Genomic DNA, 17,208 nt, shown 5'->3' with positions numbered 1-17,208 from the left:
GTTCACCAGGTAAAAACACCTACCCACAGCCGCTCCACACTCGTACTCATTCAAACACACACACACACACACACACACACACACACACACACACACACACACACACACACACACAGAGAGAGAGAGGGCACAAACTCTGATTGCCGCAGTATGTTTGCTGAAGCTTTAGGGGAGAGAGAGTGGGGAGCCCTGCCCCTTTCCAGAGGACTCCAGAAGTGCATTTTGGAAGGCTTTAACTAAGTGTCTAATTACTGGGAGGCTTGCCCTCCCTTCAGGGGGTTAAAAATGAAACTGTGTGTGTGTTTGGCCCCGCTTCAACAGGATTAGGTTAAGTTTGTGTTCTCACAAAGCCCAAATAGCGGCGTGCAATTAGTGAATTAGTCAAATCCCTCCCTCCTGTCCTGTTTATTATTCCATGTCTTCTCTCATTCGCCCTCATTTTCTCTCAGTCCTCTCTCTCCTTCTTGCTCTCTCTCTTTCTTTCTTTCTTTCTTTCTTTCTTTCTCTCTTTCTTTCTTTCTTTCTTTCTTTCTTTCTTTCTTTCTTTCTTTCTTTTTTTCTCTCTCTTTCTTTCTTTTTCTTTCTTTTTCTTTCTTTCTCTTTCTCTTTCTCTTTCTCTGTTTCTTTCTTTCTTTCTTTCTTTCTTTCTTTCTTTCTTTCTTTCTCTCTCTCTCACACCTGGTTTTGCTGTGCTGTACAGAAAAAAAGAAGAGTTTCTGCTCGCAGCACTGCTGGTTCCCTTTTGCAAGTCAGTTTCCAGTTTCCATGGCAACCTGTTTCCAGGTGGAGGGTATTCCTCAAGAAGTGGGCAAAGTGAAGAAAAAGGGAGACAGAAGAAAGAGAGAGAGAAAGATGGGAGAGAGGGACATGAGAGAAAGAGAGAGGAAGAAAAGAGACACACAGGGACAGCGAGCAGGCAGAAGGAGGGATGCATAAAGAAGGGATGGTGGAAGTTGGGAAGGAAGTGTGGTGATGGCGAAGGAAAGTGGGGGCATCAGAAAGACAAGACACACACACACACACACACACACACACACACAAAGACAAGAGGCAGTTAAGAGCAGATACAGTATGTAGCTCATTACACATTGAAATTCACACACACATACACACACACACAGAAAGACAAGAGGCAGTTAAGAGCAAATACAGTATGTAGCTCATTACACATTGAAATTCACACACACACACACACACACACACACACAGAAAGACAAGAGGCAGTTAAGAGCAGATACAGTATGTAGCTCATTACACACTGAAATTCACACACACACACAAAGACAGGACGACAATAGGCAATTAAGAGCAAACAAGGGAAAAAAAGCCCAACAGTAATTCTCAATCAAGAGAAGGATGTACTGCGCACTGAAGCAAGAGAGAGAAAGGGAGGGAGGAGCGTGTGAAGGACTGCGACAGGAGAAGAGGGAGACGTGAGGAGATGAGGGGGAGACGTGAGGAGATGAGGGAGACGTGAGGAGAAGAGGGGGAGACGTGAGGAGAAGAGGGAGACGTGAGGAGATGAGGGGGAGACGTGAGGAGATGAGGGGGAGACGTGAGGAGATGAGGGGGAGACGTGAGGAGATGAGGGGGAGTGAGTGAGTGGGTGGTGGGTGGTTGTGGCAGTGCTGGCTGAAACTTCATGCAGATGGGAGAGGGACAGCAGCTCTGAGGCCTCTGAAAGCACACAAGCACACACACTCAGTCTGCTCAGCCATTCTGCTCCTCGCAAAGAAAGAACCCCCATCACATACTGATGGAACAACAGAATGGTTACGTCATTATCAAGTGTGCATGGATGTGATTGTAAAACAAACAAATTGGCAAATGTACACACAACAAAAAACACACACAAAAACACTGAATCTTTTCACAATTCTCTAGGCATAACTGATGTGAGATCACAGACTCTTTCTTTCAAAAGAGATATATTTGTATTGAAATAATGATTGTGTATGTGTGTGTGTGTAGGTGCTAGACTGGATCGAGAACCATGGCGAGGCGTTCCTCAGTAAGCACACAGGCGTGGGGAAGTCACTGCACCGAGCCCGAGCCCTCCAGAAACGCCACGAGGACTTTGAGGAAGTGGCTCAGGTACACGTCTTTCCTGCCTACGTGTGTGTGTGTGTGTCTGTTTATGTCTGTTTACGTTTGTGTGTGTGTGTGTGTGTGTGATGCTCACAGCACTCTTTCCCGTGTCCTGTTTTTAAATAAGACCCGTAGGAGATATCCCGAGAGGTTTATTTGCAAACACACACAGAAACAAAAAGGCTTACTTTTTTGCACAGAAACAAAAAGGCTTACTAGTGGGATGTTCTGAGGACCCTTCTATTATTCTGTGGTGCTTCATTATTGCCAAAACTCCATCTCTAAAACTGCTGGTGTAAGGATCCATGTATTTGATTCTATTTGCATTCTCAATTGATTTAACAACAAATGCTCTTTATTGCAAATCGTAACGCTTTAGAACTGTGTGTGTGTATTTGTGTTTTTTATTGATGTGTGTTAGCCCTCTAGCTCAACTGTGTGTGTGTAATGTTGATGTGCTGCAGAACACGTACACTAACGCGGATAAGCTGCTGGAGGCGGCGGAGCAGCTGGCCCAGACGGGCGAGTGCGACCCGGAGGAGATCTACCAGGCCGCCCACCAGCTGGAGGACCGCATCCAGGACTTTGTGCGGCGCGTGGAGCAGCGCAAGGTCTTGCTCGACATGTCCGTCGCCTTCCACACACACGTCAAAGAGGTGAGCACAGTCGCACGCACGCACACACGCACACACACACACACCCACACACACTCTCTCCGCCATGAGTGCCATGGGCCTGGAGATGGATACACACACACTCTCACATACACACTCTCTCTCTCTCACTCACACACACACACACACACACACATACACACACACACACACACACACACACATCCAGTGTATGCATAAATCTCTGATGAATGCTGCAAATTACAAATCTCTGATTAAAGCCACCGCCAATTCTTCCTATAGGTTGAATATGGCAAACTGCAGCTATACAGTAATTTCCTGTGTATTAGCCGCATTGTGTATAAGCCGCAGGACAGTGTTTTATACAAGTTAAAATAAACAAATCCATATCAATACCATATTAACTGCCCCCGTGTATTAACCTCATAGCTGAAGAAATTGTGCAAAATCAATGTACCGTATAAGCCGTGTCTAATAGTTGGGGAATTACAGTAAAGGAGAATAGTTAATAATTTCGAGATACCAATTTTAAGAGAAGCAACAGCTATTAGAGGGGCATCTTGGGGCCATTGCCTGTGGTTTAGAGGGAATTATGAATGGGCCAAACTGTTCCTAGGTCAGCTGAGAGTGTATAGATGCTGCACTTCAGCTATAAACGCGACTATTGGGCTGTAGAGAATTAGGCGGATGTGAATTTTAATAGTTGTGCGTATGGATCCAACTGTGATCTGCAGATAAGCTGCTGTTGTGATGAGCTGAAATGCATTTGGGTCACATTTGGAGTGTGACGCTTGGGTGATTTAAAGCAAGGAAAGGGACGATGGCAGTGAGTTTGATCCTTAAATCAAATCCTGTTAAAACCTGTTCCCAGATCAGTAGACCAAGGAGTGCAAATAGAAGAAAAGGGGGATGCGTTTGCCAGTTGTCGTTTTTTTTTTCCCCCCTTGCCTGGATGAGCCGCCAGTGGCGTCATCTCCGTCGCACAGCTGTGGATGGGTGCTAAGTGCTCTTTGGGGGGGACAGATGGGGGGGATTTGGTCCAGCAAGACGGGAGCCTGGAACCTGAAAAAGATTCTGTGTCAAGAGTCAGTCTCCTGGATCAGAGCTAAGCGCAGACTCCTGTGCTCCGCAGCTGTGCGGCCGGCCGTGAGAATGGAGGGGGCTGGATGGGAGGGTGGGGGGGGGTAATAAGAATCTGACTAGGACTATGGGATGCGTCAGACGCCCTTTCTCCACACGATACTGAGCCTCGCGGCGTCTGGTCTTCTCTGCTGCTGTGGATATGAGAGGATGAAACATGACGGAGGGCGACCAGGAGGAGAGGGCTTTGGGGATTACAGAGAGGCGGCAGCACACACCTGGGCAGCTGAAGTGCAGGTTGGATTGTTGGACGTCTACTACTTTTAATAAGGAGAAGATCATGCACACAAACATCCTCAGTCAGGGTTTTTTTTTTTTTTTTTTTTTTTTTTTAAAAGGTCATATTTGACCGTTAATTACCACTGATTTTGGTCACTTAGTGTAATAGGTTCTCCTACAGGTACAGGTCATTTTGATAGAAATCGTGTCTTTGCGAAATCAGTCAGTTAGTTTGCTGGTTCGTTCTGGAACCCGCTGTAATCATGTGTGTGTGTGTGTGTTTGCGGATGCAGCTGTGGACGTGGCTGGAGGAGCTACAGAAGGAGCTGTTGGACGACGTGTACGCCGAGTCGGTGGAGGCCGTGCAGGACCTGATCAAGCGCTTCGGCCAGCAGCAGCAGACTACGCTGCAGGTCACCGTCAACGTCATCACGGAGGGACAGGACCTCATCCAGCAGCTGAGGTAGGCAAAACACACTCACTCACACACACACTCACTCACATACATGTATGAACTCACACACATGCATGCACGGAGGCATGCAGTCATTGAATTCTGTGTGGAGAGTTCTTCTCAAGACGTGTAGCTCATAACACACTGAAGTTCATGAACACACACACACACACTCACACACAGGTCCCCCACGCCTGTTTCATTCATCCCGACCCAGGAGGGACGAATGAAGGCTAGTGGTGTCTCATTTCCAAGGGGAATATTCTCACCTATGTCTTGCCACTCTGTTTCGAGGGACAAGGGTTAAGGGAAGGGGAAAGAGTAAGAATGAGAAATAGGATTGGGCCTAAGGACTTCTCTGAGCAGCTGAAGTGTGTGTTTGTGTGTGTGTGCAAGTCTCTGCTGCCACAAGCACTTTCTCACACATATCTTCCATGCAAACATACCCACATGCGCACACACACACACACTCACACATGGCCTGGCCTGGAGCTTAGCTATTATGGTCACTTTGATCTCTGCTTTCTGCCATCACACACACGCAGAAATCGGTATGTGCACTGAAAGGCACAGACACACACACCGCCGTTTCAGTGTCTCAAGTCTCTTCTGCTTTTACTCCAGCTTTTTCCAATTATCCACGGCTCACTTTCATGTTCCTCGCTCCCAAACACACACATGCACACAGACACGCACACAGCAACAGTTTGAAATCCAGTTGCACTGAGCAACTTCAGGCCCTTTCCACTTACATAATCTGTGTGTGTGTGTGTGTGTGTGTGTGTGTGCGCGCAGGCAGACCCACTCTCTCTTCCCACCAGCATGCACATTGCAGGCTTCACAGCCCCTGCACCACCAGCTTTCCAGGTCCTTTTAAACTAGTTCATTTAACAGTCTCTCTCTCTTTCTCTCTCTCTCTCTCTCTCTCTTTCTCTCTCTCTCTCACTCTTTTGCACTCTTACACACACACACACACACCAGTGGAGGCCTGTGTGCAGTCCAGGAACATGTTGGCGTGACTCATACTGCCACTGTATCTGTGTCTCTCTATGCATAATCCCTTCCCCTGGCCTGGCCTTCCACTGACAGCTACTGTAGCTGAGAGGTGGAGGATGCGTGGTGCTGGTGGTGGTGGTGATTTTGGAAACCCCAGGGGGTGGTGGAGCATGAGAAGGCGGCAGGCTCCGCACAGGTGACAGATGGAGTCCCAGTGGCCAGCTCACTCAGAGAGTGAGAGAAAGAAGAAAGAGAGAAGGAGAGAGGGAGAGAAAGAAGAAAGAGAGAAGGAGAGAGGGAGAGAAAGAAGAAAGAGAGAAGGAGAGAGGGAGAGAAAGAAGAAAACAAAAGAGAGGGAGAGGGAGAGGCAGGCAGCATGTGTGTGCAAGCAAGAGTGAGATTGACAGATGGACAGAGAAGTGAAGAAACATAGCGCGTGCGTGCGTGCGTGTGTGTGTGTGTGCGTGCGCATGTGTGTGTGCGCATGTGTGTGTGTGTGTGTGTGTGTGGCAGAGAGAGAGAGAGAGATTTGTGGTTAAACTCAGTTTGATTTTTCACAGCTCTTTTTATAGAAGTGATGGAGACCGGGAGATGCTCTCTCCTGGTTGTTCTCTCTCTCCATCCCTCTCTCTCCCTCCATCCCTCCATCCCTCTCTCACTCCCAGAGCATCTCTCCACCAGCTCTGCATTACATAATCCATCTCCCACAACACACCAGCTAATTAGACCCCCACACACACACACACACACACTCACTCACTCACACACACACACACACACACACACACACACACACACATGCTGCTACCCTCCCTGACAAGTTGCCCAGCTCCCCATACACACTCGTACTAAAATAGACTGGTGTTAACGATGGCTTGGGAGTGTTGGCACTGCATCACTGTTTCTCAGATTCAAGGCTAAATAGTTAAAATATTTTTAGACACGTTGTAAAATTAAACACTAACATGCAAAAGCTTTTTGGAGCTAGTTTAAGACACTCCTACCCAACGAGTGTCAATGTAGAACACAGATTTTCTGACATTTCTATGAGGTGGTGTATTTAGTTGTATAAATCTAAAGAGGTGCCGTTTTTTTTTGTCGTAAACAACTTAAAAGTGGCTTTTATTTTAATAGGATATGTCAGAGGTATGCCTTTGAATTAGTGATGGGTTTTAAAGCTGTACATCATTCTGGTCTCAACGATGTTGCACTCAGTCATTCACGCCATACTGGAATCTCCATCGCTCATTCGAACTGTTAAAAACCCGACCCGGTCGCAAGTCAACAGCGACCACAAATCGTCAGACCATAAACCCAGCCCAAGTGTCAGTAGCTCTCTCCACAATGGGGAATTCCATTTGAACACAGAACATCTCTCACACACACACACACACACACACACACACACACACACACACACACACACACACACACACACACACACATGGTCTGGTCTGAGTAATGGAGTGTGTGGCTACGACGAGTGCGGCGGCAATTTGGGGTAATTACAGAGCGTGTTACGGCTGGGAAAAGAAAAGGAGAGGGGAAAAAAAGCCATTTCAACCCTGCTGTGACACAGCCGCCGAACGGGCCAATATTATGATTAGGAGCAATTGTTTGAGTGAAGGATTACAGTTTTAAAAATTCAATTATAGCTCATTTTACTGGGCTATTGCACATTCTGTCTCCTCTCTCGCTCTCTCTCTCTCTCCCTCTCTCTCTCTCTTCCCCTCTCTCTCTCTCTCTCTCTCTCTCTCTCTCTCTCTCTCTCCCCCCCCCCTCTCCCCCTCTCCCCCTGTCCCTCACTACTCTGTTGTTCTTTCTGTCCTCTATCACTCATACTCAGTTTATTTTCCTAATCTGTCTGTGTCTCTCTCGTATCCAAACTAACCATTTGTCTTTGAGTCGTTCTTTGTCTTTCTTTCTTTCTTTCTTTCTTCCTTCCTCTCTTTTCTTTCTTTGTCTTTCTCATATTCACACCATTTGGTCTCCATTACTCCCACATCATTCTCTCTCTCCTTCCAAAAGCCAGCTGATACTCGGATGCATATGTTGGCAAAAGGAGATTTTACTATCAGTGCGTTCTTTTTTTTTTTTTGGAAACCCATCAAAGTCATGGCAACAAAGTGAGGAAAAACATACCTCTCTCTCTCTCTCTCTCTCTGTATGGCTCTCTCTTCTCTTTCACTCTCTCTTTCTCTATCCCCCCTCTCTAATGTTTTTCCTCTCTGTGTGTTTGTGTGTGCAGGGACTCTGCCATCTCCAGTAACAAGACCCCTCACAACAGCTCCATCAACCACATCGAGAGCGTGCTGCAGCAGCTGGATGAGGCGCAGTCCCAGATGGAGGAGATCTTCCAGGAGAGGAAGATCAAGCTGGAGCTCTTCCTGCAGCTGCGCATCTTTGAGCGCGATGCCATCGACGTGAGTGCCACTGAAACACACACACACATAACACTGGTAGAAACACAGATGTCATGTGACAAACACACAAGCATTTAAAACCTTTTATTCCACACACACACACACACACACACACACACACACACACACACACACACACGTATTACACATTCAGAGTCCAAACAGGAGTGACTATATAGCTCTCACATCCCACTTATACTAGTTAGCCATATGCACAAATATAGCTCTCACATCCCACTTATACTAGTTAGCCATATGCACAAAATCCAAAAATGATGCACATACGACACACACACACACACACACACACACACACACACACACACACACACACACACACACACACACACACACACACACACACCCAGTTTGACTGCCTGTTTCTCTCTAGGAATGTCACTTAAGGCCCATTCACACCAAGAAGGATAACTATAAATAAATATCGTTCTTGTTAATATGAATGACGACGTTCACACATAAACTATAACGATAACAACATGAAGAACGATATCGTTGGGTATCACTTTCAGAGCGATTTTCACAACGATAAAATGCTAATAGCCAATCAGAACCCATCGAATTTTAGCGGTCACATTCATTAACACAAGGAGAGACTTTGTTTATCGTTGTTCAGTGTAAACGCTTTTATCGTTATGGATATAGTTATCATTATCGTTATCGTTCTTGGTGTGAATAGGCCTTAAGGGGGTGTACTGTAGATACATGTGATGATGTTGGCATGATTAAAAAAAAGAAAAGGAAAAGCCAGCTTTTTCTTCTTTGGGGAGTGTCCCCCTGCTGTGGTGTGTGTGTGTGTGTGTGTGTGTGTGTGTGTGTGTTGTGCTGTGCTCTTTCTTCTTTGGGGGAGTGTCCCCCCGCTGTGGTGTGTGTGGTGAGACAGCGGTGAGCGTGCCAAGTGCCTCCCAGGCAGAGATGGAGGGAGTTGTCCCTCTAGTGATGAGCGCTCAGCTACTGCAATACACACACACACACACAAGCACCCTAACACACACACACACACACACACACACACACACACACTGCACTTAAGAGTGAAGAGGTCAAGTTTGGGTCGTGCCCACTCTCACACAGAGACAAGTAGGCCAGGGCGCAGCTGTCGGCCTCTGTGTGTGTCTCAAAGCGATGAGCTGTGTGTGTGTGTGTGTGTGTGCGCGCATGGAGGCACTTGAGATTGGAATTGGCGTCACTCCTCAGTGCTGTCAACAGTAAATCCTACCAGAGACTACAGATAGAAGGGCATACATGCTGTGTGTGTGCGTGTGTTTTGGGGGGGGGGGGGGGGGTGATGGGTGCGCTCTGACCACTCTCCATATCCCATAGATCAAGACAGACGTGAAGATTGGAAAAGCGAATTTGCGTGTGTGAGAGAGAGCCAGTATGTGGTTGTTTCTGTGTTGGTTGTGTGATTTTGATTTCTTGAGTGTGGTTTTGTTTGCACCTGTTCTATGATGACTAAAACTACACCAAACTGGAATGAGTGTGTGTGTGGGAGTGGGTATGTGTGTGTGTTCACTTAGATTGTGAATGTGTCAGTCAGACCATGATGAGTGGTGATTGCTTTCTATATCTGTACGTCAAATGAAACCTAGCAATTAAGTATGTGTGTGTGTGCACCCATGTAATTAGTACTCTTAGTTATGCCCTAGTGTTTCTTTGAGAATTTGCATCAAGATTTGTGATTGTGTGTGATTGAAAGTGAAGTGAAGTGTGTGTGGTGTTTATATTATATGATTAAAAATATATACTGTAGTAGTTTGTGTGTGTGTGTGTGTGTGTTTGAAAAGACAACGAGTTGCATGTGTATGATTGAAAATGTGATGTAGTGTTTGTGTGTGTGTGAGGTTAACCGCCTGCTGGTTCACTGTGCTGTACTGTAGATCATTTTGAACCATAGTGTGTGTGTAGTTTAACGTCCCTGTCGGTTCTGTCTGCTGTAGATTAGTGTGTGTGTGTGTGCAGTGTTTCCCACAGAATTGAATTGTATTTGTGGTGGTAGGTGAAGGGGTGGGGGCGGGGTGTTGAGCAAACATTCTGTGTCGGAGTCAATAAAATTAATAGCCTATAGTTATACTTGCCTTGCACGACAAGTCGACATTGACAAGTAGCTGTAACGTTATAGTGTGCTAACCTCGACAACCCAACAATATTCTAATGTAAGCATAGGGATACTGCTTCTTATATGCTTGGACATAACTTAATTAGCGAGAGAGAGATAAAAAGAAAGGATTTCATCCCATATAAATTAGTACAACATAAAAAATCATTGTGTGGTGGTCAATGTTGATATTGTGGTGGGCTGCTGTTTAATGTCCCTATCGGTCCTATCTGCGTAGATTACTGTGTGTGTGTGTGTGTGTGTGTGTTAACGTCCCTGTTGTTTCTGTCCGCTGTAGATTAGTGTGTGTGTGTTTGTTGTTTAATGTCCCTGTCGGTCCTATCTGTGTAGATTACTATGTGTGTGTGTGTGTGCGTGTGTTGTTTAACGTCCCTGTCGGTTCTGTCCGCTGTAGATCATCTCGGACCTGGAGTCGTGGAACGAGGAGCTGTCGCAGCAGATGAGCGACTTCGACACGGAGGACCTGACGCTGGCAGAGCAGCGGCTCCAGCACCACGCCGACAAGGCCCTGACCATGAACAACCTGACCTTCGACGTCATCCACCAGGGCCAGGAGCTGCTGCAGTACGTCAACGAGGTGCAGGCCTCCGGTGAGTGGCCACACACACACACAAACACACAGACACACACACACACACACAGACACACACACACACACACAGACACACACGCTTGTGTTTTAAGCAGTTGTATTATACTATTGAATTCACACACTTATTCTTCCACAATTATTCTCATTTATAGCCTGTTGGTGAGGACTGCTACATGATAATGAGCACTTTCCTATTGTTTTATGTGTGTACAAACACACACACACACACACACTCACACCAGTCCTTACCATATCACGACAGCCTCAGGTTAGGCACATTTACCCCCAGGACAGGCACTCGGGGCCTCTTGATCCCTCCAGTCCTCCGGCCTTACCTCTCCAGCAGCACCCTGATGGCCCTCCTCCATCAGCATGCATAATTCATCCAGGCCCAGCAGCCCTGTCCGCTGGGAGGGTCATTAGCTAGGAGCACCCAGGGGCAGTGTGGAGCCACTCCAGGCCACACGTGAGCGCAGGGGGCTGGGGACACGGGTGGGGGGTCCTAGCAGAGAGCTACAAGGACGTGGATATGGAAGATGTGATTCTGAAGTGTGTGTGTGTGTGTGTACGCGTGCGTGCGTGTGTGTGTGTGTGTGTGTGTGCGCGCAGGTCGGTGCATGATCGCATTCAATGTCAATCTTTCAGTGCGTGTGTGCGGAGGTAGAGAGATGAGGTGTAAAGTGGCTGTCAGCAGTGAGTGGTGTAAAGGTGACAGGAGGAAGGCGAAGGGTTTAGTGCCTCCACAGCAGATAGGGGATTGGCAACGCATAATCCGCTCCCCTACAAACCTGTACAACCCCCCCCCCCCCCCCCACACACACACACACACACACACACACACCCACTCTTACATAGACACACTTATACGCTCACTCTCAGCCTACACATTGCCCTTGCTATTTCATCGGTAGTATTCGCTTTTTAACAAACACCCTCATATCCACACACACACATGTACCCTATACACACTCGTCATCCACACACACATGTACCCTATACACCCTCACATCCACACATACATGTACCCTATACACACTCGTCATCCACACACACATGTACCCTATACACACTCGTCATCCACACACACATGTACCCTATACACCCTCACATCCACACACACATGTACCCTATACACACTCGTCATCCACACACACATGTACCCTATACAAATTCGTCATCCACACACACACATGTACAGTACTGTATACACACTCGTCATCCACACACACACATGTAACCTATACACACTCGTCATCCACACACACACATGTAACCTATACACACTCGTCATCCACACACACACATGTACAGTACTGTATACACACTCGTCATCCACACACACACATGTAACCTATACACACTCGTCATCCACACACACACATGTACAGTACTGTATACACACTCGTCATCCACACATCCACACACACACATGTACCCTATACACACTCGTCATCCACACACACACATGTACCCTATACACACTTGTTTTCTCACGCTCCTTCTGCTTCTGTGCACGTGCCCACCTAGATTATAATCTGTAACCTGTAATACCTCTGCTGGTCCTGCAGACAGGCTTTATATATACACACACACACACACACACACACACACACAGCATCCGTGCAGATGGAGTGATGGGATGAACAGAAGAGGGAGGAAAGAACAGAAAAAAGGGGAAAAATGGAACCGATTCCATGTGTTTGTCAGATCCATCTGTTGGCACGTGTCGCTTGCGGAATGAGTGTGTGTGTGTGTGTGAGAAAATGGCGGTGGAGAGAGTGGAAGAGGGAAATTAGTATGACATGGTCGACAGTTTGATCACGTAACCGAGCCGCCCAAGCCATTTGTATGTGTTGGCCGAGGCTGGCTATGAGAATGTGCTGACAGCTTCCTAAAGGAGAGCTCTCGCTCTCTCTCTCTCTCGGTCTTGTTTTCTTTCTCTTCGTTCCCGCACTGTGATCCCCCTTTCCCTCCACCTCTCCTTCTGTCTGTTTTCCCATTGTCACCCCCCCTCCCCCCATGTTCCTCTTGCTTCTTATCTGCTCATAATGTTGGTTCTCATCTGTATGTTTATGTCTCTTTCTCTTTCTCTCTCTCTCTCTCTCTCTCTCTCTCTCTCTCTCTCTCTCTCTCTCTCTCTCTCTCTCTCTCTCTGTAGGAGTGGAGTTGTTGTGTGACCGTGATGTGGACATGGCCACACGTGTGCAGGACCTGCTGGAGTTCCTGCACGAGAAGCAGCAGGAGCTGGACGTGGCGGCCGAGCAGCACCGCCGACACCTGGAGCAGTGTGTGCAACTACGCCACCTACAGGCCGAGGTCAAACAGGTAAACGCACGCACGCACAAACTTCACTGCTATCAGCAGTGTGTGTACCTACAGTATACCTCCTACAGGCACACATGTGTACACACACACACACACACACACACACACACACACCTTAGAGCAGCCCTGCTGACACCAGTGTGTGCAACTACGCCACCTGCAGGCTGGGATCAAACCTGTAAAGACATACATGCACTCACACACATGCTCACACACAAACACACACACACCCACACAACAGCACCCTGTCCCCTGTCCTTAGAACAGCACAGTTGTCACCTTAAGCAGTGTGTGCAGTTCAGCCACCTGCAGACTGAAATCAAGCAGGAAAGTGCAAACGCACCTAGATTAAAAACATGCACCTACCACCACCACGCACCTGTGTAAACAAACATGTAACTTTTCTACATGAACACGTAGATACAAGCAGCCCTTTTAGCTAGATGCAGCCACACCATATGCAGGCTCAAGGTGAAGCAGAAACCCACATCCAGACACATGCGATGCAGGCTTTAAAAACACGTGTGACACACACACACACACACACACACACACACACACACACACACACACACACACACACACACACACATACCTCTGAGATGGCCCAGAGCCCTGCTGATGAGTCTCCTTTTGTTTCTGTGGGGAGAGCCAGAGGCCAGCCACTGGCTCAGGCTAATTAAGCACCTCGCACAGAAACACCGCCCTGAGCAGGGCCTCTGCAACAGCACCTCAATACGTGAGGACTTAAAGGTCCACACTAACAATCGTGTGTGTGTGTGTGTGTGTGTGTGTGTGTGTCAGGTCCTGGGCTGGATTAGGAACGGCGAGTCGATGCTGAACGCGGGACTCATCACGGCGAGCTCTCTGCAGGAGGCCGAGCAGCTGCAGCGAGAGCACGAGCAGTTCCAGCACGCCATCGAGGTGAGCGCGCCATCCATCCTCCGCTCCTCCTCCTGTTCTCCTCAGCGGTTCCTCCTCAGTGTTTGTTCTCTCTTTCGCTCTTCCTGCTCTGTTTTGTCTGTGCTCTGCCCTTTTTCCTCCTGTCTCTGCACTCTCTTCCTTGTTGTTAATGTGCACAGCGCCGTCTTTACTTCTGCTGTTTTTGCTTTCCTCTTCCTCCCCAGAAGTTTCTGGTTACTTCGGAAAGTTTTTTTTTTTTTTTTTTTGTTTTGCCAAACTTACTCAGGATAGGTCACATGCCTGGGTTTTTGAGGAACCATTGTTGACAGACAGCTCATACACACACTATCCCTCCCTCACACACACTATCCCTGCCTCACACACACACACACACACACACACACACACACACACACACACACTATCCCTCCCTCGCACACACACACCAAACACAAACATACCTCTCAGTTCACCTTAAGCAATGTGTACTGTACACCCATTCAGGTCAAGCACTACATAATCTCCCACATGCACAATCATGATAGCAATTGGGCCCCAAATAGAAGCATTCACACCATTCTTAGGATCATCGTTCCTATGGGAGCCCCTTGCAAAATCAGGTACTCTCTAAACCAAGACCAAAATATTATTATTATTATTATTATTATTATTATGATTAATAATAATAATAATAATAATAATAAATAATAATACATTTTAATACATAATAAATAATAATACATTTTACAGATTAGCCACATAAAAGAAAATACACAAGACGTATAGACATCCTTGTTCCTTTCACTCAGTTCCCACAGGCCACAGCTGGTGGACAGCAGGCCTTTTTTCTCCATCCACTCTGGACCCACTTTAAGAGAGCCAGACAAAGGTGTCGCCCTCGTGAGCGGCTCCTGAGTGCTGCTGAAAGGCCCCGTTCACCCCACGGTACCAGAGTAGACTGCCAGCAGCGATCAGAGCCCCATTGAGATGGCGAGCACGTTAGATTGGCCAGTGTGAATGAATCAGTGGGACTGTACCCATCCAGACAAAGAGTCTCAGAGGCAGGTTCACACGTGAATAAAGGGCTTCTTCTCTTTATCTCATAGATCGGCTTGTTGTGAAAGTTGTGTGCTCTCTCTGCTCTCTCTCTTTTTCTCGGTTGCACTTTTGTTCTTTTTATAGTGCTGTTAGTCTTTCTCTCCCTCCATCAATCTCTCTATCTTTTAGTCAGTCTTTAGTACCGATAAGTCCCCTGACGTGTCGCTGTGATCCAGTTATTGTCAGTATCTCCCCTTTCCTCCTCTGAGACTCCCTTTGTGTTGGAGACTTTTGTCAGGCTCTAAATACAGTATGCTGTTCTCTTTCACTCCCTTCCATCAACCCCCTTTCCTTCCTCTATCCCATCATCCTCTTCCTCTTCTTCTTCTCTGATTACCCATGTCTTACTCGTCCTCCTTCATCGTCCTCCCCTCCTTCACTCTAACCCCTTTCCTTCTCCCCCCCCCCCCAACCCCCTCCTTCTCTTCTTTTGCTTGTTCTTCTCTGAGCATCTTTCTTTTCTTCATCCTCCACTCCATCCTTCTTCCTTTCTTCCTTTGATTCTCTTTGTCTAATGATGGTCACCTATCTCTTTCTTTCTCTCTCTCTCTCTCTCTCTGTCCTGCAGAAGACGCACCAGAGTGCGCTGCAGGTGCAGCAGAAGGCGGAGGCGCTGCTGCAGGCCAACCACTACGACATGGACATGATCCGCGACTGCGCCGAGAACGTGGCCTCACACTGGCAGCAGCTCATGCTCAAGATGGAGGACCGCCTCAAACTGGTCAACGCCTCTGTGGCCTTCTACAAGACCTCCGAGCAGGTGAGGGAGAGAGGGAAAGGAGGCGGGGGGGGGGGGGGGGGGGGGGGGGTGAACGAGTCTGTTGCCATGGAGATGGAGGCGAGACACAGTAGGGGGAGTTGGGTGTGGTGGGATTATAAACAGGTTAGTGACGGGGCATAGCATGATGGGATATGTAGTCCCCATGGTGGGTTGCTATGAGAAGGGTTAATGTGGGGATTTCAGTGGTGTTTTTTTTTGCTTTCTTGTTTGTTTATTTGTGAAGAAGTCATGAATTATCACTATTGTTGTAATGGAGCAGATTATCACGGGTTGAGTAATGTCTGAGAATGTTCTGGTGGAGTAAAATATTTTGCTGAGCCTGTACCTGTGTGTGTGTGTGTGTGTGTAGGTGTGCAGTGTGCTGGAGAGTCTGGAGCAGGAGTACAAGCGTGAGGAGGACTGGTGCGGCGGTGCCGACAAGCTGGGGCCCAACTGTGAGACGGACCACGTCACCCCCATGATCAGCAAACACCTGGAGCAGAAGGAGGCCTTCCTCAAGGTAAACAACAACAATCTTGTCAAGTGTCAACAGCAAATCCTCATTTTTTTTTTTTGTCCACACTCCACATTTAGTTTACCATCATAGAGAAGTGAGTTAAAGCTGAAAATATAAAAATGTAAGAAACTGCGATCAGTAAATTGGTTAATCTGAAAATTTTCAGATTAACCAATTACCAAAATAGCTGATTTAATTTGATACTTCTCAACTAATCAATGAATCGATTAATTGTTGCAAACCAACAATGTACACCTGAGTGAAACTGACCGGTTTGTTGTTCTCCCAGGCGTGCACACTGGCCAGACGTAACGCGGACGTGTTCCTCAAGTACATGCACAGGAACAGTGTCAACATGCCGGGCCTGCTGAGTCACGTCAAAGCGCCCGAGCAGCAGGTCAAAAGTGAGTATCGCCACGCACGCACGCACGCACACACACCCCCACACACACCGCAAAGCATGTGAACAGAAAGTCCAAAGTGAATCCCACTCCACTTGCACACAAATGCATGTGTATACAGTACAGACATGTCCCCTACCCCCTCAGCATCCGCTCCATAACCTCGGACATCTGCACTCCGTCTATTGTGTTGCTCCTAGTGAGCGCTCCCTCAGCCCCAAGTGCTGTTTCATTGAGGCCACCCTGTTTTGACTTACAAAGCCACTTACTATTATGCTATTATGAGGCACCCATGAGTGCTGTTAATGAGCCATTGATGTGAACATTTCTCCAAAATTAAATGGCTCTTACAAACTAGGACAGGAGAGGCGACCTAGCAGAGGTACAACATTGAGACCTCATCTTTTTGACCCATCATCCCCCCCCCCCCCCCAATCACCGCCGCCTCATACAGCTGAGATGGCCTCCAGGGACGGGGTTGCCCTGCCTTCTCTCTGCCTCCCCCACGTTTGGACTGCTC

The 17,208-nt window shown here is 47.6% G+C and overlaps 1 protein-coding gene across 1 annotated transcript in view; it reads left to right on the top strand.

Moving 5' to 3' along the window:
- The window catches only part of trioa (trio Rho guanine nucleotide exchange factor a), an 80,405-nt gene that overhangs the window by 34,855 nt on the left and 28,342 nt on the right, over positions 1–17,208 (top strand). Inside the window, 10 exon segments of the mRNA XM_042077655.1 lie at positions 1,972–2,094; positions 2,553–2,744; positions 4,376–4,545; positions 7,781–7,955; positions 10,487–10,682; positions 12,843–13,009; positions 13,814–13,933; positions 15,579–15,770; positions 16,141–16,290; positions 16,577–16,691. Of these exon segments, the coding sequence (XP_041933589.1) occupies positions 1,972–2,094; positions 2,553–2,744; positions 4,376–4,545; positions 7,781–7,955; positions 10,487–10,682; positions 12,843–13,009; positions 13,814–13,933; positions 15,579–15,770; positions 16,141–16,290; positions 16,577–16,691 (1,600 nt within the window).

The sequence above is a fragment of the Alosa sapidissima genome, chromosome 21, assembly GCF_018492685.1.
Source record: "Alosa sapidissima isolate fAloSap1 chromosome 21, fAloSap1.pri, whole genome shotgun sequence".
In the NCBI taxonomy this organism is placed as follows: domain Eukaryota; kingdom Metazoa; phylum Chordata; class Actinopteri; order Clupeiformes; family Clupeidae; genus Alosa; species Alosa sapidissima.
The sequence above is the reverse complement of the archived record's forward strand: the minus strand, read 5'-3'. Positions and strand labels throughout refer to the sequence as shown.